General features: G+C 40.6%; 1 protein-coding gene across 1 annotated transcript; it reads right to left on the bottom strand.

Annotated features, from left to right (window-relative positions):
- Positions 1-21352: 21352 nt before the first annotated feature.
- LOC134287672 (uncharacterized protein K02A2.6-like) lies at positions 21353-25060 on the bottom strand. The gene is made up of 2 exons (XM_062850100.1): positions 21726-25060; positions 21353-21646 (listed from the first exon to the last, which is right to left on the bottom strand). Exon 1 carries the CDS (start codon positions 24625-24627, stop codon positions 21730-21732), a length of 2898 nt encoding a protein of 965 aa, XP_062706084.1. The 5' UTR covers positions 24628-25060; the 3' UTR covers positions 21353-21646; positions 21726-21729.
- Positions 25061-25678: the final 618 nt, after the last annotated feature.

Raw genomic sequence — 25678 nt, 5'->3', positions numbered from 1 at the left:
TTCTCCATTTACGACCCGCATTCCACATAAATATTCATAGTTACCACTTTGTTGCATGCTGAAAACCGCAGCCTGTTTATACCGCTACAGGAAACGATAACAGCAAAACGCTTGTTCTACATGGAAGTATTTGCATTTCACCTTTCCATTGCGTTTCTCGAGCATTTGCGTCATTGTGCGCTCACGTTCAATCCCATTCTACAACATCATCGCTTCAGGCGACGAATGTTGGCATTTAAACTGTTGGCAAGGAGAGTGAATATAGTCTGGCTTCTTGAACCTTTTCTCTATTACCTTTCAAGGGTGACCCTTATAATTAAGAATGCTTTTGTTCTAAAAGTTTTAATTGCCCCTGAAAAAGTAAATCAGCTTACATTAAAGGAAACGGTGCTCGGGCCGAAAATAGCTACCCTTGCCCTACCAAGTTGATGTAGTGCTACTAGGACAATGCTTTGGCAGCTTATGAAATATGGCACTTTTTACCCGCCCGCAACGTAGTTCTTTAAATCATCACAACACCAATTAGGCAGCATTCTCATGTGACATTGTTACTTCACTACTCGCACCTACCCTCACAACAAATGCCCATGTTAGCTGAAATCAGATACGACAAGCGACGGTTGGTCTCTAGGGAGGCCAACAGCCAACAGGTATGTACAATGCACCTCCTAAAGACCAAGCACATTCCGCCCAAGGATGGCGATGGTTGATGACGGTAGGCTCGGAAATGGCAGCCGGTACTTCCGGGCCACGAGGTTTATCTGCATCAGAAGTTGCATGACTGTTGTATGCTTGTATGCACCACTATCGACGTCGTCCGAACTCCACTTGGACTTGGCTGGTTCTGCTTAGTTACACACTGACGTAGCGCTTGGCTTGAGAGGGTATACGGTATGTGCAATATTCACAATATTTTAGCCCAAAAACTTTAACTAAGAGCTTCATCTGCCAATGACTATCTTGCATATATCGTGTGATAGGTACGAAATACTCTATGCCCAATTAAGGTACGAAATACTCTATGTCAATTAAGTTTCCATTACGAATAATTCCTCGACCGACCGGGAATCGAACTCTTACACATGGTCTCGCTGAATAACGGTGCGTTAACCACTTCGACTATATACTTAGGCCCACAAATATTTTAAGGTTTTCAACCAAAACACACTTCAAGAACTAGCTTAGGGGAGACTGGGGAGACTTGATCCCCTTTTCTTAATTTGCCTGTAATTTCAAGAAAAACACAAAGCTTGATCCGTTTTTCGTACAGAATGGAAGGTAAACATCTATTGCAAGTTTATACACAACAGAAGGACTTTAAATTATTGTTAAAGTTTTCAAAACTGTGTTTTTTTATGGAGGCATGTCTTATGATGTATTTTTTACAAATGGGCCACAATTGATCCCCTTTTGAGCACATGGTTAGTTTAAAGGGAAAATAACCCCAGAAGCTTCCTATTCATTTTCATTTCAAGTTTTCTTGTATTTTTGATGAATATGGTGAATTTGAAATTATAATATTTCCTTAAATTGTTAAAGTTATGCTGTATTTTGAAAATGGGGAGACTTGATCCCTCTTTTTATGGTGTGTAATAAAATAATAATTATCTGACATGTTTTATCAATGAATATACTAGAATTCCGAGAAAATAGAGGCTTCCAACATACATACATACATTTATTTGTTCAACATCATTAAGACAAGACATAATCAACAATAGTACGCCACAATACTCGGTTTGTGGCTGCCGCTCTCCATCCTCGGTCGCGCCCAATGCTCGCCAAGTCACGCTCCACCTGGTCCGCCCATCGTGCTCTCTGCGCTCCACGCCTTCTTGTGCCAACCGGATCCGTTGCAAACACCAGCTTTGCAGGGTTGTTGTCCGGCATTCTTGCAACATGCCCTGCCCAACGTATCCTTCCGGCTTTAGCCACCTTCTGGATGCTGGGTTCGCCGTAAAGTGCAGCGAGCTCGTGGTTCATTCTTCTTCGCCACACACCGTTCTCCTGCACACCGCCGAAGATCGTTCTTAGCACGCGTCGCTCGAAAACTCCGAGTGCTTGCAGGTCCTCCTCGAGCATGGTCCATGTCTCGTGCCCGTAGAGGATCACCGGTCTTATCAGCGTTTTGTACATGGTGCATTTGGTGCGTGGGTGAATCTTTTTCGACCGCAGTTTCTTCTGGAGCCCGTAGTAGGCCCGACTTCCGCTGATGATGCGCCTCCGAATTTCTCGGCTCACGTTGTTGTCAGCCGTCAGTAAGGATCCGAGGTAGACGAATTCCTCCACCACCTCGAAAGTATCCCCGTCTATCGTAACATTACTACCCAGACGGATCCGGTCGTTTTCGGTTCCGCCTACCAGCATGTACTTTGTTTTTGAGGCATTCACCACCAGTCCGACCTTTGCTGCTTCGCGTTTCAGGCGGGTGTACAGTTCTGCCACCGTTCCAAATGTTCTAGCGATAATGTCCATGTCGTCCGCAAAGCACACAAATTGATCGGATTTTGTGAAAATCGTTCCCCGGCTGTTGAGCCCGGCTCGTCGCATCACACCTTCCAGCGCGATGTTGAAGAGTAGACATGAGAGTCCGTCACCTTGTCGCAGTCCCCGGCGAGATACGAATGAACTGGATAGTTCACCCGAAACCCTTACGCAGTTTTGCACACCGTCCATCGTTGCTTTAATCAGTCTAGTCAGCTTCCCAGGAAAGCCGTTTTCGTCCATGATTCTCCATAGCTCTGCGCGGTCGATACTATCGTATGCCGCTTTGAAGTCGATGAACAGGTGGTGCGTTGGGACCTGGTATTCACGGCATTTCTGGAGGATTTGCCGTACGGTAAAGATCTGGTCCGTTGTCGACCGGCCGTCGATGAAGCCGGCTTGATAACTTCCCACGAACTCATTTGTTTTAGGTGACAGACGACGGAAGATGATCTGGGATAGCACTTTGTAGGCAGCATTCAAAATAGTGATCGCCCTGAAGTTCTCACATTCCAAATGGTCGCCTTTCTTGTGAATGGGGCAGATTACCCCTTCCTTCCACTCCTCCGGTAGCTGTTCGGTTTCCCAGATCCTGACTATAGACTGTTTCAGAAATTATAAAAACACTAACGATTGACTGCCATTTCAATTACAGCACAATATCCAAAAAAGTTTCTTCAAGCTCTCATAGTAAACATTCTCACGAAGCAAATAATACCAACTTTGTTGATGTTTCTTTTAAAAGTTAGAAGATAGGGCTCAGAAAACCAGATGATTAAAATTTGAAGTTGCACAAAGTGGTCAAACAATATAGCATAGTAGAAAAGAAAAAAATCTCACAAATAAAATATTCATGTTCCAAACACAATGAAAGTTACTGTGTCGGTAAGAAAAGCTATTTTTTGATTGGTTAACATAATATTCACTGAAATATTTGATCAGGAACCTTCATTACGGGCCTTCTCAATGCAAAAAATTTTGTTTTAAATTTCTCAACAACACAGGTAGCGACAAACGTTAAGCAAACGAATGTCTTAATTACTGCTTACTGCATTATTTTTTATGGTATAACAAACTTTGCCATTTGGAGGATCGAATAAGCTGAAAAAATGAATTTATTTCAATAAAATGTGTTCAGAATAGCTAAGAAACTGTGTGGTAGTTCTTATGTTCCGTAAAAAGCCTTAAAAAATAAGAAACTTGATGTCAAAAAAAATGTTGTGGAAATGCCTTCATCGATTTTTCCCAGGTTTTGATTAAGGCATTTCTCAGGCAACTTGTTAAGAAAGCGAATATGATAAAAGTTAGACAATTTTAGGCATTTAGTTATAAATAATGTTGATATCACTAAAAAACACCTTTGTGCAAATTCAAATTCGGAAAATAAAATTAATTGTTTGATAACTCGACTATTCTTCAAAATATTATGACAATTGAAAGGAAATACAAAAATCTAGAGCGCAATATGCTGTATTCTGAAGGAATACGGTAGAAATCATCAAAACGGCTCATTTTGTTGAATAAACAAAGTGTATTTATAATTTCTGAAACAGTCTATATCAGCCGATGCAGACAGGTGGCCAACTTTTCTGGGCCCATCTTGATGAGTTCAGCTGCGATACCATCCTTACCAGCTGCTTTGTTGGTTTTGAGCTGGTGAATGGCATGCTTAACTTCCCTCAGCGTGGGAGTTGGTTCATTTCCGTCCTCCGCTGCACTGGCGTCGTCGTTCCTTCCGTTGCCGTGGGCTCCCGTGCCTACGTTCTCCACGCCGTTCAGGTGCTGATCGAAGTGCTGCTTCCACCTTTCGATCACCTCACGTCCGTCCGTCAAGAGGCCCCCGTCTTTATCCCTGCATATTTCGGCTCGCGGCACGAAGCCGTTGCGGGATGCGTTGAGCTTCTGATAGAACTTCCGTGTTTCTTGGGAACGGCACAGCAGTTCCATTTCTTCACACTCCGCTTCTTCCAGGCGGCGCTTTTTCTCCCGAAAGAGGCGGGTCTGCTGTTTCCGCTTCTGTTTGTAACGTTCCACGTTCTGTCGAGTCCCTTGCTGCAGCATTACCGCCCTCGCTGCGTTCTTCTCCTCCAAAACCGTTCTGCACTCTTCGTCGAACCATTCATTACGTCGATTCCGTTCCACGTACCCGATGGTGCTCTCGGCTGCGTCGTTGATGGCTGCTTTCACTGTACTCCAGCAGTCCTCTAGAGGGGCCTCATCGAGCTCGCCCTCGTCTGGCAACGCGGCTTCGAGATTCTGCGCGTATGCTGAGGCGACATCCGGTTGCTTCAGTCGCTCTAGGTTGTACCGTGGCGGTCGCCGGTACCGTACATTGTTGATGACGGAGAGTTTTGGGCGCAGTTTGACCATCACCAGATAGTGGTCGGAGTCGATGTTGGCGCCACGATAGGTCCTGACGTCGATAATGTCGGAGAAGTGCCGTCCGTCAATCAGAACGTGGTCGATTTGAGATTCCGTCTGCTGTGGTGATCTCCAGGTGTAACGATAAGGGAGGCTGTGTTGGAAAAAGGTGCTACGTATGGCCATATTTTTGGAGGCGGCGAAATCAATGAGTCGTAGGCCGTTTTCGTTCGTCTGCTGGTGGGCGCTGAACTTACCAATCGTCGGTCTGAATTCCTCCTCCTGGCCTACCTGAGCGTTCAAATCTCCTATGATGATCTTGACGTCGTGGCTTGGGCAGCGATCGTACTCGCGTTCGAGCTGCGCGTAAAATGCGTCCTTGTCATCATCAGTACTTCCGGAGTGTGGGCTGTGCACGTTTATTATGCTGAAGTTGAAGAATCGGCCCTTGATCCTCAGCCTGCACATTCTTTCGTCGATCGGCCACCAACCGATCACGCGCCTCTGCATATCACCCATCACGATGAAAGCTGTTCCCAGCTCGCGTGTGTTGCCGCAGCTCTGGTAGATGGTATGATTACCTCTAAACGTTCGCACCATGGATCCTGTCCAACACACCTCCTGCAGCGCTACGATGCCGAACCCGCGGTCCTTCAGTAGATCGGCGAGTATGCGGGTGCTCCCAATGAAGTTGAGAGATCGGCAGTTCCACGTACCGAGTTTCCAATCGCAAGTCCTTTTTGTTCGCTGGGGTCGTTGCCGTTGGTCTCGGTTCGTATTATTCTGTTGCTGATTTTCCGTTACAATGGTTTTTTACGGCTGGCTCGTAGGGCCTGACACCAACCCCCTACTTTCCGGAGGACCATAGTGCACAGTTGAGCTTAGAGTCCTTCTCTGGCACTCGGACGTAGATCAGCCGCCCCTAACATGGGGATCAGACGCTGTTGTGAGCCGCTCCTCCTGGAGAACAGACGCTCAGGTTTGCCGAAGCAAACCCCCCCTTCCCTGTCAGCCTACGACCAAAGGTCCCACCGGGGTTGGTTACCCGATCTTCCCTAAGGTTGCTCATAGTTTCCGGCCGGTACCGCGTGGAGGTAGGGATAGGAGTTGCTGGGCAGAGGCTAGTGGATCACAATGGGATCTGAATTGCGCAGCATACCCAGCCTTTACCGTGCCAGAGGCTTCCAAATAGAATTTTATTTTTCACATGTATAATGTGTGCGTAATCCTCGAGGGATCAAGTCTCCCCATGTCACTGTTGTATATACCAAGCTGCATTAATTAAAATATTTATATAACAGCCTTATTTGAATAAATACGTTTGATAGTACTTTATTTACACTATGTGCTGTAAAATTTTGACACGATTTGGTTCAATTTTTACAAAGTTATTGAGATTTTTCGGAATCGCCTCAAAGATTTCTGAAGGACTGAAAACAAACCATCAGCCATTAAAAATAATGCAATGCACAATCAAAATCAATTGTAACCAAAACATTGTCGTCTGTCAAGATGTAGTTTTGGAAAAATATGCTAGAACAAAACTGTTTTTGATTCCGAGAAAATATGGGAGAACAATGCATTTCAATTCACTTCCATATCAATGAAGGTTTGATTCGCTCTTCAAAATAGATATCTTTGTTTGGGAAAAAACATAGTAACTTAAAGCATTTCAAGTCGAAGTTCAAGTTTTGGTGGGATTTAAACCCACGAAGTGCCACCCTAACTGAGTGACACTCTCGCGTACTACACACTACAAGTGCGAGCGGACTGCAATAGAAAGAACGCAACTCATGTAGAACAATTAATTTACTGCATTTTTCCGATTATACCAAACGGCCAGTATTTGAAAGAAAAATGCGTTTAATTGACAAATTGAGAGATAAACTTGTGGAAAAACTATCATCTGTATTGGTGGGATTTGAACCCACGACTCCGCAGCGCTTGTCCAGCGCTTTAACCAACCAAACCACAGTTAGGGGCATCTGGGGTAATACGCACTGTCGAGGCAAAACGCACCCCCTTTGTTTTTCAGGGATTATCGGTTTTAGAGCTTTGAAACCTTATCAGTCTAATAGAACGTCTTAATAAATGAGCATCTGAAAAATTTTACATATCTGCGTTATGTAATTAGTGAGAAAAATGAATAAAATTGAAAAGCACGATTCTGATGTAATTTTCCCGATCGTTTGTCGAATGATTTGATGGTGAAAACCGACCAAACATCTAATGCTGTTGTGTTTATTCAGTTCATTGAGGGCAATGCTAAGCATAGGAAAAATAACTTAAACAGTAATCTACGTAAATTATATGTTTTAAACTATTTTATTGATTGGGGCAATATGCACTCCATTGGTTGGGGCAAAACGCACCTATAGAAAACAAGCTGTAATAATATATATGAGTGCTCTGTAAGTAATCGCAAACAAAATTGAGCTATTGTTTGTCTTAAAACCTTATAAAACATGCATTTTGTCTAAGAAGTAAAAAGATTTCTAAACTCGACGGTGCATCTTGCCTCAATGTTGTGGTGCATCTTGCCCCTTTGTTTGAGTGCATCCTGCCCCATTGTTGTAGTGCATTTTACCCCGAGCAAGGGTGCATACTGCCCCGCATAAACATACGAAGCCGTAATGTTAGTCTTTACAAAAAAAACGTTATTTTCAAGAGCTGAACTGTATTAAGGCTGAAATTTTGTTTGGTTTCTCTTAGAATGAAAGTATATGCAATGAATGCATGCATTAAACCAATAAATTATTGCTTTTTTCTATGCATTTGGACGCATCTTCCTTAAGTGGTGCGTATTACCCCAGAATCCCCTATGCGTATGGAAAATTATTCAAATTCGTACTACCAGTTTCATTATAGGTATTTATCTATGTTTTCTGATTATCGTGAGTGTTTCTAATGTAAAGATTGTTGATCTTCCGGTACATTTACATTTTCTTCTAATTTACTATTTTTTTCTTGAACATATCACATACCCATCAAAATGATTTCGGCTTCTTCCTAAACCGGCCGTCATCGAATGCGACGACGACAGTAGTATGCAACGGCCGGCCAAAAGTATGTACCTAGGCCGGCGTATAGGTGGGTGGGTGGTTAGACCTAGCTAGTAGTGGCAAAAGCAGCTGTGCCAGCAGCGGAAGCATTAAAACGAAAACAGAGTAAAAGTTAAGCTTATATTTTCCGCCTGAAATGTCGAGAAAACTTCCTCTTGGTCTGGTGGAACTGTGGGACGGTGGAGGCGGCGTGTAGGTAGTAGGTACAGAACAAGTATGGGGTAAGGTAGGACCTTATTGAGCTCATTCTCGACAATCACTTCGTCGGGTTCTCTCAGTTTTGCCCACTCGCCACTTGCTACTGGTGCGGTGTGGGCTCCAGCAATGAGTAACGGTGCAATAGAAGACGACGACGAGTGCTGAAAACAAAAGGTACAAACAGTATTACAACGGCGGCAGTAAAAAGGGTAAAAACCAGCGATGATGTTGGATGGTTTTTCATTTGGTGAACAGTGAAAACGAATGGACATGGCGAGAAAAAATAAGACCTGCCAGAGTGGAAGGATGCAGCGAAAAAAAAAATATACGTCGAACTGCAGGAGCGTGGCCCGCTGAAATGAAAGTTGCATTTAATTTTATAAATGGCATTCTGGAAATGTGCCTGCATAGATGAAAAAGGGGAAAACGAAAACTTTCGCTATTAGCAGTCAACTTGGACGAGCCTGCACGGGAATGATTATGGTGGATAAGGTAATATAGCCGTAAACGGTGTACCCGAAGAGGAATATTTTTAGAAATCAAAAAAGCTATATATTGCGCATTTCTCACCCCACTGGATATCTTTCGCAGTTAGCATAAGTGTGGGCTCGTGGATAAAACTGCCATTTCACATCAAATCGTGTCGGTGTCTTCTGCGCATTTATTCAGCATCTTAAAATATCCTACGAAGCTGGGAGTCAATCACTCTAGCTTATATCTCGACTGAGAAAAGAGATATAAAGATAGCGTCTTCAATAAAACTGATCAAATGTAGAAAAGCCACGTACCGAAAAGAAATCGAGTTAAAAATGTTCGCACGCTTGTAATTTATCCTGGCTATTTTGGTCTACATTCAAATCCTCCCGAGATTCTTTCAGAAATTCGTTCAGGTTTGCTACATATTTTCACGTTATTTCTTCATTGAGTGCTCCCGGGATACTTTCAAGGATTTCTTCCGGAATTTACTTTCGGGATCGTCTCTTTTATTTATTTCGGATTCTGTCAAGAACTTTTTCCAGGATTTGTGCACTTGGAATTCCGTTAGGAACTTCTCCAGGGATTCTTTCATTGATTTTCACTGGATTCCTCAAGGGATTCTTGTCGGAATCCCTTCAAGGATATATTCCTGCATTCCGCCAGTCCCGGAATTTCTTCAATGATTCCTTCCTGGTCCTTTCAAGGATTTTCCAGGGCTTTCTCTCGGGATTATTCCAGTTATTCTCTCAACATCACTTTACTGATTCCTTGGATTTCTTAAGCCTTAAGGGATTTTTTCCGGGCTGGTTTCAGGGATTCATTCCAAAACTACTAATTTAATATTTCGCGGGATTTTTTCGGGATTCTTTTAGGGATTTCTTTCAGAGGTTCCTTCACGGATATTTTTTGGCATGAAGTGTAGAATCTGCTCAGTGTTAAAATACATGATAATAAAAAACAAAAAAAATCTTGGCATTCCATTCTTCGAGGAAATCATTCATTGATTTTTGCCGGGATTTTTTTTAGAGTTATACCTGGGACTCCATCGGGGGTTTCCCCTTGGGACTCCTGCATTGCTTTCTCCTAGGATTCTTTTAGGAGTTTCCCTGGACTTTCTCCCAGGAGTTTTCCGGTGATTTATTCGAGGATTCCTTGAAAGCCTTCCAGCGATTCCTTTATTATTTCCCCAGGGATTCCTTCAAGGGAATTCTTCAGAAATTCCTCCAGTGCATTCTTGAGGGATTCTTTCAGATGAAATTCCAGGGATCCCACGTTACTCCATCAAGGATTTCTCCCGTGATTCCTTAATTGAATTATCCCGGATTTTTTTTACTGTATTTTTCCGGAATTCCTTCAGGGATTCTTCCCGGTATTTTTTCGTTTCCGTGGAAGATTTCCATCATAATTCGTTAAGAAAGGATTCATTGAAAGTTTCTTTGGATGATTCTAGGGATTTTACTTTGGATTTCTTCTAAGATTTTGTATATTTAAATGCCACTGCATACAGTATGAACAGGCTACGAGTTGCGCTAAATTCGTGCATCAGATTTGTTTTCAACATTTTTAGATTTGGAAGAGTCACTCACTATCAGAAATCTTTAATTGGTTGTTCATTTGATAATTTCTATAAATTTAGATCATGTTGCCATATCTTTAAAATACTTAATTCTGGGAATCCAGACTATCTGTCTTCAAAACTGCAGGAATACTAGAACAAGAAGCCTTCTTGTTCCTCCAAACCAGTCTAACTATTATAGTCAGTCGCTGTTTGTGAGAGGTATAGCAAATTGAAACTACTTATTAACAAATCTTAAAACTTCCGTTAATTTATCGAGCTTTAAACGGGACCTACTCTTGGAGTTGAGCTTCACGCCCTGAACAAATGCACAGCAACTTAGAAATAGTTAAGCAATTATTGAACTTAAATTAGTTAAGCAAGGAATGAATTGTTTAAACATACCTGTATTTTTCGCACATCCTACCTAAACGATCCATATTGTAACATTTGAAAAGATTGTTAATCTTACGTTACATGAATTCAATAAAGCAAAAATAAAAAATTAAATTAGATTCCTTAATTGATTTCTCAAGGAATTCTTCCCGACATTTTTCTTCAGTATTTCTATGGGAATGCTCCTGGGTCCTTATTTTGCAAATATTTCTCGTGATTCCTTCTTGTTTATCCCGTTATTCCCTCGGGATTCCTACTTTCAGTTACTCTTTCAGGGATCCTTTCATTCCATCAGAGACTCCTACATAGGACTCCTTTCAGGATTCATATCAAAATTTCGTCTAGGATTTCTTCAGGAATGCCTCCTGAAATTTCTACAAGGTTTTCTTTCTTTATTTTAAAGATCTCTTCCATGAAACTCAAAGAGACTCTTTATGAAGTTCATTCGGAGATTTCTTCAAATTGTTAAGAGATTCCTTCAGATACTTATCCTAAACTTCCTCCATAGATTCATTTTGGGATTACTTCAGAATTTCATCATTGGCTCCACCCTAGGATCTTTCAAATGTTTTTGCTTTAGGGATTTTTCTCATAATTATCCAGAGTTTCACTTAGGGACTCCTTCGGAAATTTCATCTGGAGTATTTAGTAGTACGTGGATTCCCATAGAATAAAGTGGGGCAAAATTTCGAGTGGGGCAAGAGTTTTCTTTTGAAGTTTTTGAGCTCAATTCGAATGATTTCTTTCGGGTGTTAAGGTTGTTCGAAGCCTTTTTGAAAAAAGAGTCTTTCACTCCAAAAATTATGAAAATTGATCAATATTTCGAAAAGTTACGATAAAATGTTGATTTTTGATCAAAAAATTGTAATATACGATGGTCCTTCCAACGCATTGAATGGAATTGTAATGAAATCAAATTTGATATTTTATTTTGGGGGGTAACTAGGTATATTTTGAAGATGCTTTAGCATGTAAAACTTTTTGCAAAAAAGATTTGGAAATCATATTTTACACATAGTGGGGCAAAAGTTTGAATGAATGAAAACCTAAAATTCTGCAAAAAGTCTATATTATCTCTAAAAATGATGGAATTAGTGAGAAAATTCGATCAAAATGACTAATTTTTGGTGAAGTAAATTTAACCCTGATTTGGGTATAATCCAGATCGAACTTTAAAGTGTATTCCAGTTCCAACATCAAATATTAATTGGTTTCAGATATTCCTGTTATCAAAGTGTCAAAATAGTGTGCTACAGTTAGCGAAGTTCCACAAACACTAGATTCGAACTTTTGCCCCACACAGTGGTGGGGCAAGAGTTTGAATAAGACACACACACATACAAAAAGTATTGTAACCTAAAATTAAAAAGACATTTGGTGTAACTTTGCCCAGCAAAGTTTTTTGAAAATATTGAATTTTCAACTAGGGTCGAACTTTTGCCCCACCTTACTCTAAATAATTGCCAGTTGGATCCGATAGTTACAAAAAAAATGATGTTCATGTGAACAATGTTATTTGGTGCTCAGACTTGTACTTTTTAGGGGCTGTCCATTTATTACGTAAGACATTTTTCGCGTTTTTTCGACACCCCCACCCCCCCTTGTAAGATTTGTTGTATGAGAACTCAAATATTTTTGTATGGCCCGTAAGATTTTTCAAACCCCCCTCCCCCCATAAACCCTTACGTAATTAATGGACGGCCCCTTAATGGGCTGATTGAACGGCCGTTCAAATCAACGATTATTTGAAACAGTTATTTCTCAATAACTTACATATTTCGAGAGGAAATCAGTCTTCCATCGACTTAAGACTTGGCTTTAGCTTAGCTTTCTGACTGTACATGTCAATGGTTGCTCCTCCGTGATTGATCGGAACTGCGATCCAAATGAACAAGGGGCTGGGACTCTCTACATATTTTTAAAGTACAATTTAAGTAGCTCATACATTTTTGGATCAATACCAGCTCCAGCCAGTCCTTAGAGTGTGATGGTTGTTGCTACTAGATACCGAGAGCACTCTGCGTCTCCACAACCAGCACATATGGGGTTTTTGTTAATAGCGTAGGATGTCAGATCTGGGAGACACCTTTGGTCGGTGCAGCGATCTATGTATAGGGCAGGGGTTTTCAGATCTTTTGTTTCGTGGTGCACTTTTTCGAATAAAAACGCTGCGCGGTGCACCGGGTAATAAATGTCGAAATTATAGCTTGTGTTAAATTCTGGTCGCTTTTCCTAGTAGCAAATGGCAAATAAAGGGCAAATTTTGTCATTAAAATAGAATGTTTGAATGGCAAAATTTGCTATTAGTTTGTTTGAAATAAGAGTTAAAACAACAAAAATAATGACTGAATTTAAATGGCATAACAACTAAAGAATAACTTGTTTTGCCATTGTAATAGCAAAATAATAGCAAAAAGAATGTCAAAATAAAAACTTATTTTCATATGATGGAATATTAAAGCATTGTCCAGTTAGAATCCGGACGCAGATAATCACTTATATCTCAGAGGTGGAATAACAAACAGAAAAGTTGAAGCCCTCAAAACAAAGATTATTTACTGTAGTTTCATGGAAAAATATCGTTAAAATTATTTTATTTAATTTTTAATTCATTTTCTCATTTTTCCGTGATTACTTCCTTAAAAATCTGCACAATGGTAGTAAATTTTAACATCAACCCCTTCGGCGGATTTGTTTAACAATCAGGTCATCTCTGTAGTGTCCTGAGGCCTTCTACCAATCTGATTAGGATTCCAAAGAAACTTTGCCAAATATTTCTCTTCTTGCGAAATTAAGGGCTATTCAGTGAATTCCAAAGAAGCGAAATTTGAGTGTTTTTTCGTTAATAAATACTATCCAACAGTGATGACACCACTACACATCTCAGACTGTCGTGATAGCTCACCAAATTAGCTCAAACCTTTACAGATCCCTTGTGTGCATTTTTGAAAAGCAGTACGCGATTCTTGAGGTTATCATCTTTGTACACATTTGGTGTCAAAATCGTGATGTGAGAAAACGATGTCCAGAGCTCGAACTTCCTGGCAAATCTTGGAATTCCAAGCAGATTTATCCATGAACATAAACTTCAATCTTCCTTGGGCACTTCCTCATGGCATGGTTAACAACATCTGTGCACATCACACAGAATGATTATGGAGACATTAACATTTTTCGCGACTGTCGTATCTGACCACGCTTAATTTTCAGCGTGTTTGTGCATGATTTTTTTCCTCCATTTGTATTCAATCTGAAATAACTTTTCACTCGTAGCAAGAAAATCGATGAAATTTTCACCTTCAATAGAGGGCTTGTTTATGATCAGACTGCTGTAAAAAAAATATGATTATGATCATTGAGAGCGTCACAATAAATTATCCTTTGCGTCCGGATTCTAACTGGACAATGCTTTATGTTATTGTTTTGATTTTGTGGCAGGATAGTATGATGGTAATATTTGTTATTATTGTGTTATTAACTTTTTAATAACTCGCCAATTACAAGTTTTATAATGATAGCATATTTTATTATTTTTGTGTTATCCTGAGCTATTCATAAAAAACCAAAGAATTGCAAATTTAGATATGATAACAAAATATGTTTTTCTTTAGTTATTGGTTTGTTATTCACCTCTACCCGGGTAGCAGTATGTAAATGCAGGAGACATACATAAAAACGTTTCCCTTTATTCTCTATGCTGCCGAAGGCTGTTTTTGCCGGAGTATTCATGATTTCTGCTAGTTAAAACGTAGGTTTGGAGATCGGAATGAGGGAGCGAGCAATACTTTTTACAGAAAATTGTAAGTGTTTGACAAGTGTTTTGCTGATGAGCCAGCTAATGCAATGTTTGCTGGCTAGTCAGTTAGCAGTACCGATTATTCAGCAAAATGTAATTTTCTGATGCTTATCCAGCAATTCGTTTTGCTGGATGAGAAAATCAAAATTTGGTATGTATAGTTCGATTTTTCTATTTTTTCCCAAAGTTTTTACTGAAATAATGGCGAAATACTTGGAAACTTTTGCGGATTCTGTTTTCCAGAACTTAAGAACTCTACTGACATTTTTTTTCAGAGATGTGTTTCAGGGAACCAGTTGAGCCCAAAATTAATCATTTTTCGTCGGTTATTTCATAAATAATATGCAAATTCTCGGTCTGATCCACGGTAAACAACTTGCGACTGCGAGATCATTGGTAGATATCTTCTTAAAACATAGGCGAAACTGGAGAGATTATACCTGGACTTTTTCAGACTTTTGTAAAGAATTGGTTTTTATTTAAACTTTATTAAATAAAAAAGATGAGGCGGTTTCTCAAAGTTTTGCGGTGCACTTGCCAAGGCTTCGCAGTGCACCAGATGCACCGCGGTGCATGATCTGAAACCCCCTGAGGGGATATAATCAGGTGATAGATTGTGTGTTGATTTCTCTGAAGGAGAAGCGGAAAGCTCGTTTGGTTGCATAACTTGTAGGCATTATATGATAGATTGACACTGTGCTGTGAAAATTGGAGAGAAGGGAAACGGGGTTTTCAATCCGTTTTTGTTCTATCGATATACCCAGATCCTTCTGCATACAAATCAGAAGCAATGGCCACTAGACCACCAAGGCCGTCATCACTTTTCAATCAACTCAAGACAAGGGAAAAAACAAAACTGAAAAATTACCTTACAAGGTTAAACGACGTGTCTTAGAATCACTTTTAGTTTAGTTTTATATTTATTTTTCCTTCTACTAGATTTATCTTGCAAAACTTTCGACTACCACTTGTAATGTTCCTCAGTGTCAGTTATCCACATTAAATTAAACATTAAAAAGTACGAAACTAATGACACTCATTTGTTTAATGTTCCAAATTGGGCTTATTAAACCATAACATAATATCCTAGGATTTCACATATAATTAGACCAGTTCATAATAAGAGCCCTTTTGAGAAGAAACACGATACCAATTTCCACTTTTTTTACTTCTTTTGAAAGAAAACGAAAATGTTACTGTTGCATATAACTCTTAATATTCGCTGTACTTCATTCCCTTTCTATAGGTAATGAAAATGTAAAGCATAATTGCACCTAACCATTAAGTCCTAGTTGGCTACTGCTCGTAATGTGGGCCAAAGCTTTCACTGATACAGGAAGCGGAAGAGATCGTTCCTGTTCAAATCTACGCAAGTCCATTTTAGAAGAACAAAGGATATTTGTTTTGAACAAAGAAGTGATGTAAAGCAACAAATTTTACCTATTTTACTAACAAAAACATCTTAATCAATCAATTAAAGTTTCAAATAGATAGATGTTGCAATTACTTAAGGAACTTTAAGCTAAGGGAATGCAAAATTTAGAAAAAAAAGATGCAAATAAAAGAAGAAGATGAAAAATAAAACCGGGAAGAATAATGAAAATAAAAAGGAGACGATGAAGTTATCATTCTGATATTCTATGCTTGTGTGGTTTCTCAAACAAACGACTCAAATGGATGATGAACAACCTACTAGAGCCGTATTTATGACTACAGTGTAGTCGGTGCAGTTGAGGAACGGTTTGCACGCGAGGTAGAAGATAGCAGATGCTATGAGATAAAAGCTAACTTGCGAGGAGGAAATGGCTAAAAACTTGGTTTTTACGATGGCTTCCGCAACTAGTTCGCTAAAAGTTTATATCGTGCTCCTTATTACTGTGGTATTATTCTGAAAATAGTTTAAAAAAGAAACGCATCTCGAAACGAAGGAAGATGAATCTAAAAAAAAAAACAATAATTAATAAAAGAAAATCATGCATTTGTGCATTACATGTGCGATCTCAATAATTTTCATGTTTTCATGAACTCACATTTGAAAGGTACAATCACTTGCAATCATTGCAAGTACAATATGCTAAACACCTTTAATGTATTGTTAAATCAACACCATCGGAGCACCCCCCTACATCATTATTTTGTGTTCCGCCCAAAGCGGCTTTAATAACGGTAATTTGCAGTGAAAGCACCAATTTAAAAAGAAACCAGTAAGCCAATTATTGTAGATGATGCTTGAACGGCCGCTATGAATAAATCAAACCCGTTTGGGAGGGCGGTGCTATGGACGATACCGGCCGTCGTTAGTGGGCGTATGCAAATTTATTTTTTTATGTGTGGGTTCCGTAAGTAAAAATGGAGAAAATGCTTTCTTTATGGATCGAGTTGAATAATAACAATATTAATAAAAATAACACGTATACTATACATACACATACAGGGGATGGCCAAAATGTTTGGGATAGGTAACTTTTTTTCTCTCACAAAAAAAGTTCAACAAGCTATAACTTTTCATAGAGCGCATCAAAAAATCTCAAATTTTGACTGCTTGTCAACCTATTATGTGTGCATCATTGGTACAAATTTGGGCTCGATTGATTAATATTTCGCAAAGTTAGAACCGTTCGGGTAAAACACTATTTTTCAGACAACTCAATTTTGAGCTGTCATATCTCGGAAACCAGTGAACCGAAATGAATGAAATTTTGAACGCACAATAACAATCTGTAAATGCTTCACAAACTATTAAATCATAGGTACTTTTTAAACGTTGAAAAAAGTAATCATGGATTGACATTTTTTGGATTTTTCTCGAAAAAATGTAATTTTTTTACATCAATGTCAATAAATTTTAGTGTTGATATCCAAAGATTTTCCACTTTTGTTCTCAAGTTATCTATAATCAAATACATTAGAGCCTATTTAGATTGAAGGAAGAACACTTTTAGTAATTTTTGTGTGGTATTGTAAATTTGACTTATTTTCCTCTATATGTGTAAAAATGTCAATCCGGTATAACTTAATTCGCCGTGAGAAAATATTACATTTTCTAACGTCGTATCAATATATTGTTGATAAACGTTAAAAAATTCAATCAATTCGGTTCACTGGTTTCCGAGATATGACAGTTCAAAAATGAGTTGTCTAAATAATAGTGTTTTACCCGAAAGGTTGTAACTTCGCAAAAAATTTATCAATCGTGCCAAAATTTGTACCAATGCATTGCAATGATGCACATATATTAGCTCTCAATATAGCGAACCATTAACCCTTTGTAACCGGACCAAGGGCTGAAAGTCTCTTAAATAAAGCCAAATCAATCAATCAATTGGAACCGGAGGGGTCATATATGACCCCAACATAGAAACGACTGTATAAATTAACACATTCAATAAAACAGAGTATTGTCTTGGGCAAAGTTGTTAAAAATTGAGTCTTCTATTAAAAAAAAATGGGAATATTTGTAATTAAGACTTCACTGACAACCTAGAGCAACCTGAACATCATAAAGTTTGGAGAAACGAATTAATTCACATACAAGTTGTTCTAAAAGCTGAATTTGGAACCTTCATTAAGAGTATCAGAAACTGTTTATATTCTAGGATGTTCTAGGTGCTCTAAACTGACCTGTAGTAAAGTCCTTCAAATCTACAAGAATGATACAAATCGTTTGAAAATTAAGACTGAGATAGCCGTTTCAAAGCAATAACATCCAGTTCCAGTCGAAAAATCAAAAATACCAGAATAACTTTTTGTGTTTTCGCCATAAATAATAGCATTACATAATCTTCTGTAGTCCATGAAGCTCTTGAAATCTACAATGTCATTTATAGACACTATAGGGATATTCTTGGTCAGCCAAACTAGCTGGAGTTCAGAACTTCAGGTCTTCACTCGTAACAGTAGCCATATATGTTATTCTAAGTAACGTTGCATAATCAACGGCGGTTACTGGCCCAACCTGAAGTCTACTTGGTATTATTATAAACCTTTGATACATTCAGGGTCGTCCAAACTTTCCTATAATGAAGTCCTTCAAATCTACAAGAATAACTTTATGTGTTTTCGCCACAAATAATAGCATTGTATATTCTGCTGGGATCCGAGAACCTCTTGAAATCTCAAATGTCATTTAGAGACACTGTAGAGATATTCCAGGTCAGTCAAACTATCTTGGAGTTCAGAACTTCAGGTCTACACTCGTAACAGTAGCCATATCTGATATACTGAGTAACGTTGCATAATCAATCGCGATTACTGGGCGAACCTGAAGTCTACTTCTTCTTCTTCCTTATGGCTTCATGTCCCACCTGGGGCTTGGCCTACCTCTCTTCAACTTAGTGTTCTTTGAGCACTTCCACAGTTATTAATTGAAGGGCTGTCTTTGCCTGCCATTGCATGAGGCAAGTGCAATGACAAATTATGCCCAGGGAGTCCCGACCAGAACGGGAATCGAACCCGCCATCTCCGGATTGGCGATCCATAGCCTTTACACTGTGTCCTGGCTAACAAGCCTAGGCTTAAGCGCCATTGCTCGCTCAATAGTTCGGATGACTTGGGATATCCAGAAAAATTATTCTGCATCATATTCTACCCTTTTTATGCTATTGAGCACCAAAACAACAGAAGTACTTAGAAAACACTCTTTAATAACGCTTGGAAAAATCCGGCTTCAAAGGGTTGAACAGATATTGAGATTGAGTTTCACTGACCACACAAGGAATCAATGAGATAGCTGCGGGGAACAAACATACATCATCAGTGAGTGCGAGTGTTGGTGATCTTTCTATTTTTAGGCGAGATTGGCGACTGCTACGTCAGATTGCATGTCAATGTGGAAAAGGGGAAGGAAAAGTGATGATTCCAATCACTTGACCACGGCAGACCGTTGAGTCCTCTGCTTCTGCAAAAGTTTAATGTTTAGTGTAACTTGCATGAAGTGTTTGGGAAGGCTGTGTGGCACAGGGTTCATGTTGGTGCACGGATGCCGTTTGATAGGCGGAAGGTGGTAGATTACTTTAAAGGTGTGGCACAGTTCGCATATTACATAACTTAAGACTTGTTGTGTTCAGAAATTTACATGACCGAAATTAAGTTTGCAAGACTTATTTTTTTTGTTATGAATCCGTGTCCTGTCAAAATGTGAGCATCAAAAAACAAAAGCTAGATATGCAGCTTTTGTTTTGTGATGCTCACACATGGAATCTGAATACTAACCCTGGATCAAACGAACGATAACAATTCCTAGATGAAATGCCAAGCACAATTGCATTCATTCCATAATACCCGCTTTCCCGTAATGAGATTTTCTGCTTAACCGACTAATTACCTCGATCGTCATCGCCGTCGTCGTTGAGGAAATTAATCACATCATTAAGTTGATGCCTTGGTGGTGGCCGATGAATTATGCCATCTTTGTTAAGTTGCATTCCCATGCACAGTGACGAACCATTGCAATGCAAGATGAAATTACAACCCTTAAACATACCGACCGACCGGCTGCACGTGCACATACCTTCAATTCATGTTGCTTTCCTAGAAGTCATTTATGCGAATGTTTGATGCTGCGTAGCTTGATTGACCATAGGTATCCTTGGGATGTGCCCGCTCGTAACCAATCCATTTGCTGAAGTGTTGTTTACACAGCTCTTATGTGAGTTCACTGCTGAGTGCTGCCGGAACATCCCCCATCGTCATCAACTTCCACCCCACGTAGGTAACAGGGTACGGTCAGGTGGCTTGAACTGTCGACGCTGGCTGGCTGGTCGTAATTACAGTAATCGTGGAAGATTGTGGCCATGTGTTTAGGTTATAATTACCGCAGGTATTCAAAGGGATTTCCTGCCTCGAGGGAGACACCGTGTCGGGACGATAGAGATTGAACAGCATAATCTTTGCGGCTCACCAATGGAGTTTTGCTGCTGTATGCTGTACGCTGATAAAGTGCAGCTGCTCAAGGCAGACTATTGATTGAGCTTTTAGAATACCAGCGGTGGAGTCGCTGAAATACATTCACATAGTTGCTCTGGACAAATAAAGACTTTATTTGGATTTTACCTACTTGATACTTGATGAGTTACAACTCGTAGAGATAAGTCTACGCATCCACTGGTCTTGGCTCCAGGCCAACCGCTTCCAGTCACTCTGAACATTCAGAGTCCATAGGTCCTCCTCAACTGCAAAGAGCCAACGTGTGCGTGTGCGTGGCCTTCCACGAATCTGACAGCCCCTTTTCTGTCTCTCTGCTGAATATGTTTTTATCTTGTCGTTTCTTGCGTATTCGAGCTACATGCCCAGCCCACTGCAGTTTCCCGTATTTCATTCGCTTTCCTCTATCCATCTCTTCATATGTTTGGTACTATTCGCCGCAAGATACCGTCTTCCAGTTTACCGTCGAGTATTGTTAACAGAACTTTACGTTCGAAAACTCTTCAAAAGGGTCTCCAACTACTCGGTCAGAAAATTCACTCATTTTGGAGCTAAAGTGGGACAACTCAAAAATGAGTAAATTTTTTTTCCAGCGATAGCGCTGGCCCAAGTGCGACAATCTCATCAGTTTAAGTTGTATAATATTCTTGCTGATGTGAAGAATATTATACGGCTTAAATTGTTTGGATTTTTGCACTTGGGCCAGCGCTATCGCTGGAAATGCAATTTACTCATTTTTTGAGCTGTTCCAGTTTAGCTCAGTTTTGTGTGAATCTTACTCATTTTAGAGTAACATTTTCTTAGCGTGTAGGTCTCCAATCAACTTCTCTCAACGTTCACAATTCATGGCCGTATAGAGCGGCCGAATCAGAATAGCGTACATCGCGTACATTCTCTTAATTCGCACCGGAAAAGACCCGATTTGTAGCCGTAATCCGTCTTCTCACCTTGGCTGTAGACGTGTGCGCCACCGTCGCCGATGTCCTCGCCAGTCAAAATCACCCGGCGCCTCTGCCCTGCTCATATTTTTCCACGTCGCCGAACAAAACTTCCCACGCCAGATTGATGCACCGATTTGTAGAATCCACCGGGGAGAACACTTTCGGTCGACTTATGAATTAACTCGCTCTTCACTACATGAAATAATATTGCTACTTTATTTCGCACCCGTCTTCAACAAAGCTTCGTCACCAACTAGCCAATTCACACTCTCCCTCCGTCCGTCGTCGCGAAGCTTCGTCGGGTCGCCTCTCGTCCATTCGTATGCTCCTCTCGCTCCCTCAACTGTGGTTCGTACCTATAGGGTTAACCTCCAACGGTTCTCTCTCTTTGTGCGCATAAGGTTGTAAGGGAAGTTGGGGTGCAGAATCTCGCTGACAACTCTACATCCCTTTTCTGCTCTGGAATAAATAAGAGTGATAGAGAACGAAAAAAAAACACAAAAATAAAACCGTAATGAAACGAAAAATGTTACCGTTTTAGTTATAACGTGCTGGCAATTTCCTTTTACGTCTGGGACGTGTTAATTCTGTCTCCCTTTCGTCCACGTTGCCGCTCTGCGACTCTTCCTTTTCCATTGAATGGTCTTCCATTTCAACAAGAGGGTCAGACTGCGATTGCTGTTGTTCTGTTTGATCTCCAGGTAGAGCACGTCGACTGGCTTCAGATGACTTAACATCCCACTTTCTGAGATGTGAAACAGGTCGGCGGTATCGAACTCCTTCGTCGTTGACCACAATTGTATCACTTCCTGTCTTCTTAACAACCTTGAATAGCTCCAACCGGAACTTTGGCTCCAGCTTTCCTGTCTCGTAGTTTTTCAACAATACTGTATCGCCCTCGGCTATCTCTGACTGCTGAGCTCTACGACGATTATCGGAGTAAAGTTTCCCCTTCATTTTCTTTATGGCATCAGCGTCACGCACATCAGCATCACGATTCCAATTAGGTTCGGTCCTTAGGGAAGGAAGAAGATATTTTACCGGCCGTCCTGTCAGCAATTCCAAGGGAGCTTTTCCAGTCATTGTATGGGGCGTCGTATTGTACATGTGAGCATAGTCTTTCACTGCTTTACGCCAATCTGCATTGACTGCTTTGGCAATACGAAGAGCTCGCAGAATTCCTTGGTTTTGCCTTTCCACGAGTCCATTCATCTGTGGCCAGTACGGAATGGTTCGAATCGATCTAACATTCTTTCGTTTACAGTAGCTCAGGAATTCTTCACTGGAAAATGGCGGACCGTTATCGCTGCGAATTGTTTCCGGATACATATGCTCCTGGAACACGGACTCAAGAGCCTCAATGGTCTTGGCAGCCGTGGTGCTCTTCATCTCTACGACTTTCAAGAAGCGACTGTAATAGTCGACGATAACAAGACAGGTAGCACACTCCTTTGCGGAAAAGAAATCAATCGCTATCTCCTGCCATGCTCGATCAGGCATTTCTTTCCGAACCATTGGTTCCGGTGGTCCTTGGTTGCTCACCGCAGCACACCCGGCACATTCCTGAATTCGATCGCCCACATCTCGGTCCATGTAAGGCCACCACACATTTTCACGTAGACTCCGCCGCATACTGACTGCTCCTGGGTGCCCACGATGAGCAATTTCCAATGCTTTCGGACGTAGTTTTGCCGGGAGCACAATTCGGTCATCTCGAACAACGATCCCGTTGATTACTCCAAGTTCCTTGGCGAAGGGTTGATAATGAATAAGATTTTGTGGCCAGAGGCCACTCTGGATTGCTTCGATTACCGCAGTCAACGTTTCATCGCTTCTTGTTTCGCTTTCAATTTCATCTAGGGCGATGGCGCTCAACCCGTCGTCGAGAGCACAGAGATAGTGCTCGGATTCCTCGTCAAACGGAACATCCGACTCAGAGTATGGACACAGCCGTGACAGTACATCTGAGATATTGGTTGAACCTGGGATATGTTGTATGCGGAAGTTATACGGCTGCAGACGAAGTGCCCAACCCTCTGCTCTTGTGCAAGCACGCTTTCCGTCACCGTGTTTACCTCCATAAATGTACTCGAGAGTCTTATGGTCGGTATAAATAGTGAAGCTTGTTCCAAACAAGTATGGGTAGAACTTCTCCACGGCCCATACTACCGCGAGAGCTTCACGTTGCGTTTGAGGATAGACTCTCTCAGCCTTCGTCAACCCCTTCGATGCGAAGCTAATGATGCGTGGCGTACCTAGTCTATCCCTCTGAGTCAGAACGGCGCCCAGGCCTACCGGAGACGCATCCACATATAGGTCGGTTTCATGTTTTGGGTCGAAGAATCCTAATCTTCGAACGGTGTTAGAAAGTTCGTTCCGGAGATCATTGAATGCTTTCTCTTGATCCTCACCGAAAGCAGCTGTCTCTCCTCTCATGTATTGACGCAATGGCTCTGTTCTGGTAGACAAATCCGGGATAAACTGCCCAACAAAGTTAATAAGCCCCAAAAAACTACGGGTTTCCTCTTTCGTTTCTGGTTTCCTGAAGTTCCGAATTGCAGAAATTTTGTCATCTGTTGGGCTTATTCCAGCAGCGCTGACCTTGTAACCCAGGATTTCGAGCTCCTTCACTCCGATTAAGCATTTTTCTTCGTTGAGCATGGCGTTGTTCTTACGTAGGACCGACAATACTTCTTCCAATCTGCGATCATGTTGTTCTTTGGTTTCCCCAGCAACTACTACGTCATCAATGTAGACGATTACACCCTCTATACCGGCTAACATTTCACACATCACACGCTGGAAAATTTCCGGCGCGCAATTGATGCCGAACATCAACCGCTTGTACCTCATCAAGCCCCTGCTAGTCATGAAGGTGGTGATTCCTCGGGATTCCGGGTGAAGTTCTATGTGGTGGAACGCAGATGTTATGTCCAATTTTGGAAAATATGTAGAACCCCTCAGTTTATTCAACAATGTGTCAATCATCGGCAGTGGGTAGTGCTCGCGCTGTATTGCTTGGTTAGGGTACTTCATATTAATGCACAACCTGATGTCGTCCTTCCCCTTTGGTACCACAACCATAGGGGAAATCCACTCCGGTGGGCCGACTGCTGGCTCAATAACATCATTTTGCAGCATTTGCTGGATCCTCAAATCTACTTTCTCCTCCATAGCTGCAGGAATTCTTAAATATGCAACTTTTCTGGGAGGAACACTTTCATCGATGGCCAATTTGACTTGAATGTTCGGGAATTTAGGAAAACTGCCATTCTCCAGATCAATATTATGTACATCAAGCCCGACTTTCAGCACCTTTAGGTCCTCAGCAGTTCGTTTGCTCAACAGCGACCTTTTAGCACCCTTTATAACGAAGAACTCTGCATATGCCTTAAGCTTAACATCGTTTACAGAAATCCACGCTTCAAAAATCATCAACACTTCAAGTGGATCTTGACTAGCATACGCAGTAACACGTCGATCGCAGTGAAACTTCTTTTTGTAAAGTTTCACTTTGTCTGCAACAAGTTTGTTCCAAGCATGTTCGGTTACCGTGTTTATTGCTGCTCCAGAGTCAATCAGGAAGGCGATTGGTGTACTATCGATTTTGCAAGTTATGACACCAGTTCGACTTATATCGTCCTAAATTCAAACAATTAAACAACAAAGTGTGTTTTTTTATTTATTAATCTTCAAATGGTTATAATAGTTCCCTCGGATTCTACGAGCCCTCGTTTCATTGTGAACGTTAAAAAAAAAAATGAAATTTCAATCAAATTGTAATCAACGCTTAAGTACCTTCCACGAATCCTCCGGATTTCCACGAACAGCGCGAACTGGCCCCTCCGAAGAATAGCACTCCTCGCGAATGGTAAAGGGTGATACGGTCAAAATTTGGTCACACAATTTTTTTCATAACTTTAGACTGCGTACACCAAAACAGCTGAATTTTGGACCAGTAATGCTACATTATATGTAGCTTATACCATACAATTTTCATCAAAATCGATTGAGTATTGGTTGATATATAGACAAAACCATCGACCTACCTTTTTAAAATTTTGTACAAAGGCGCTCCATAGTAAATTTTCGGAAATTTAAGGTCAATAAAGCACAATTTTGATTATAGAACTACCAATACTGCTCCGATTTTCATCAAAATTTTACAGTACAGTACTATTATGAAAATACGTTCTTAGTAAAATTTTGAGCCATTTTGTATGAATACTTTCAAAGTTGTAGCAGTTTGAATATGAAAAAAACTGACCGGGTGCCACTTAAGCAAATATAACTTTGTAACGGCTGGATCAAATTGAATGAAATTTTTACACAACATTTTGATATGCATACTACACATACAGAAAAATTTTCATTGAAATCGGTTAAGTATCTCTGGCTCTATAAATAAAACAGTAAAAATGTATGAATCCTCTTTGCACAAAATTTTAAAATTGCGGATCTCAGGGTTCAACAATATCTCCGCAAA

The sequence above is a fragment of the Aedes albopictus genome, chromosome 2, assembly GCF_035046485.1.
Source record: "Aedes albopictus strain Foshan chromosome 2, AalbF5, whole genome shotgun sequence".
Classification (NCBI taxonomy): Eukaryota; Metazoa; Arthropoda; class Insecta; order Diptera; family Culicidae; genus Aedes; species Aedes albopictus.
The sequence above is the reverse complement of the archived record's forward strand: the minus strand, read 5'-3'. Positions and strand labels throughout refer to the sequence as shown.

Excerpts from the sequence above, each read along its gene's own strand:
- LOC134287672 (XM_062850100.1), bottom strand. The coding sequence starts at position 24,627 with ATGATTTTTGAAGCGTGGATTTCTGTAAACGATGTTAAGCTTAAGGCA.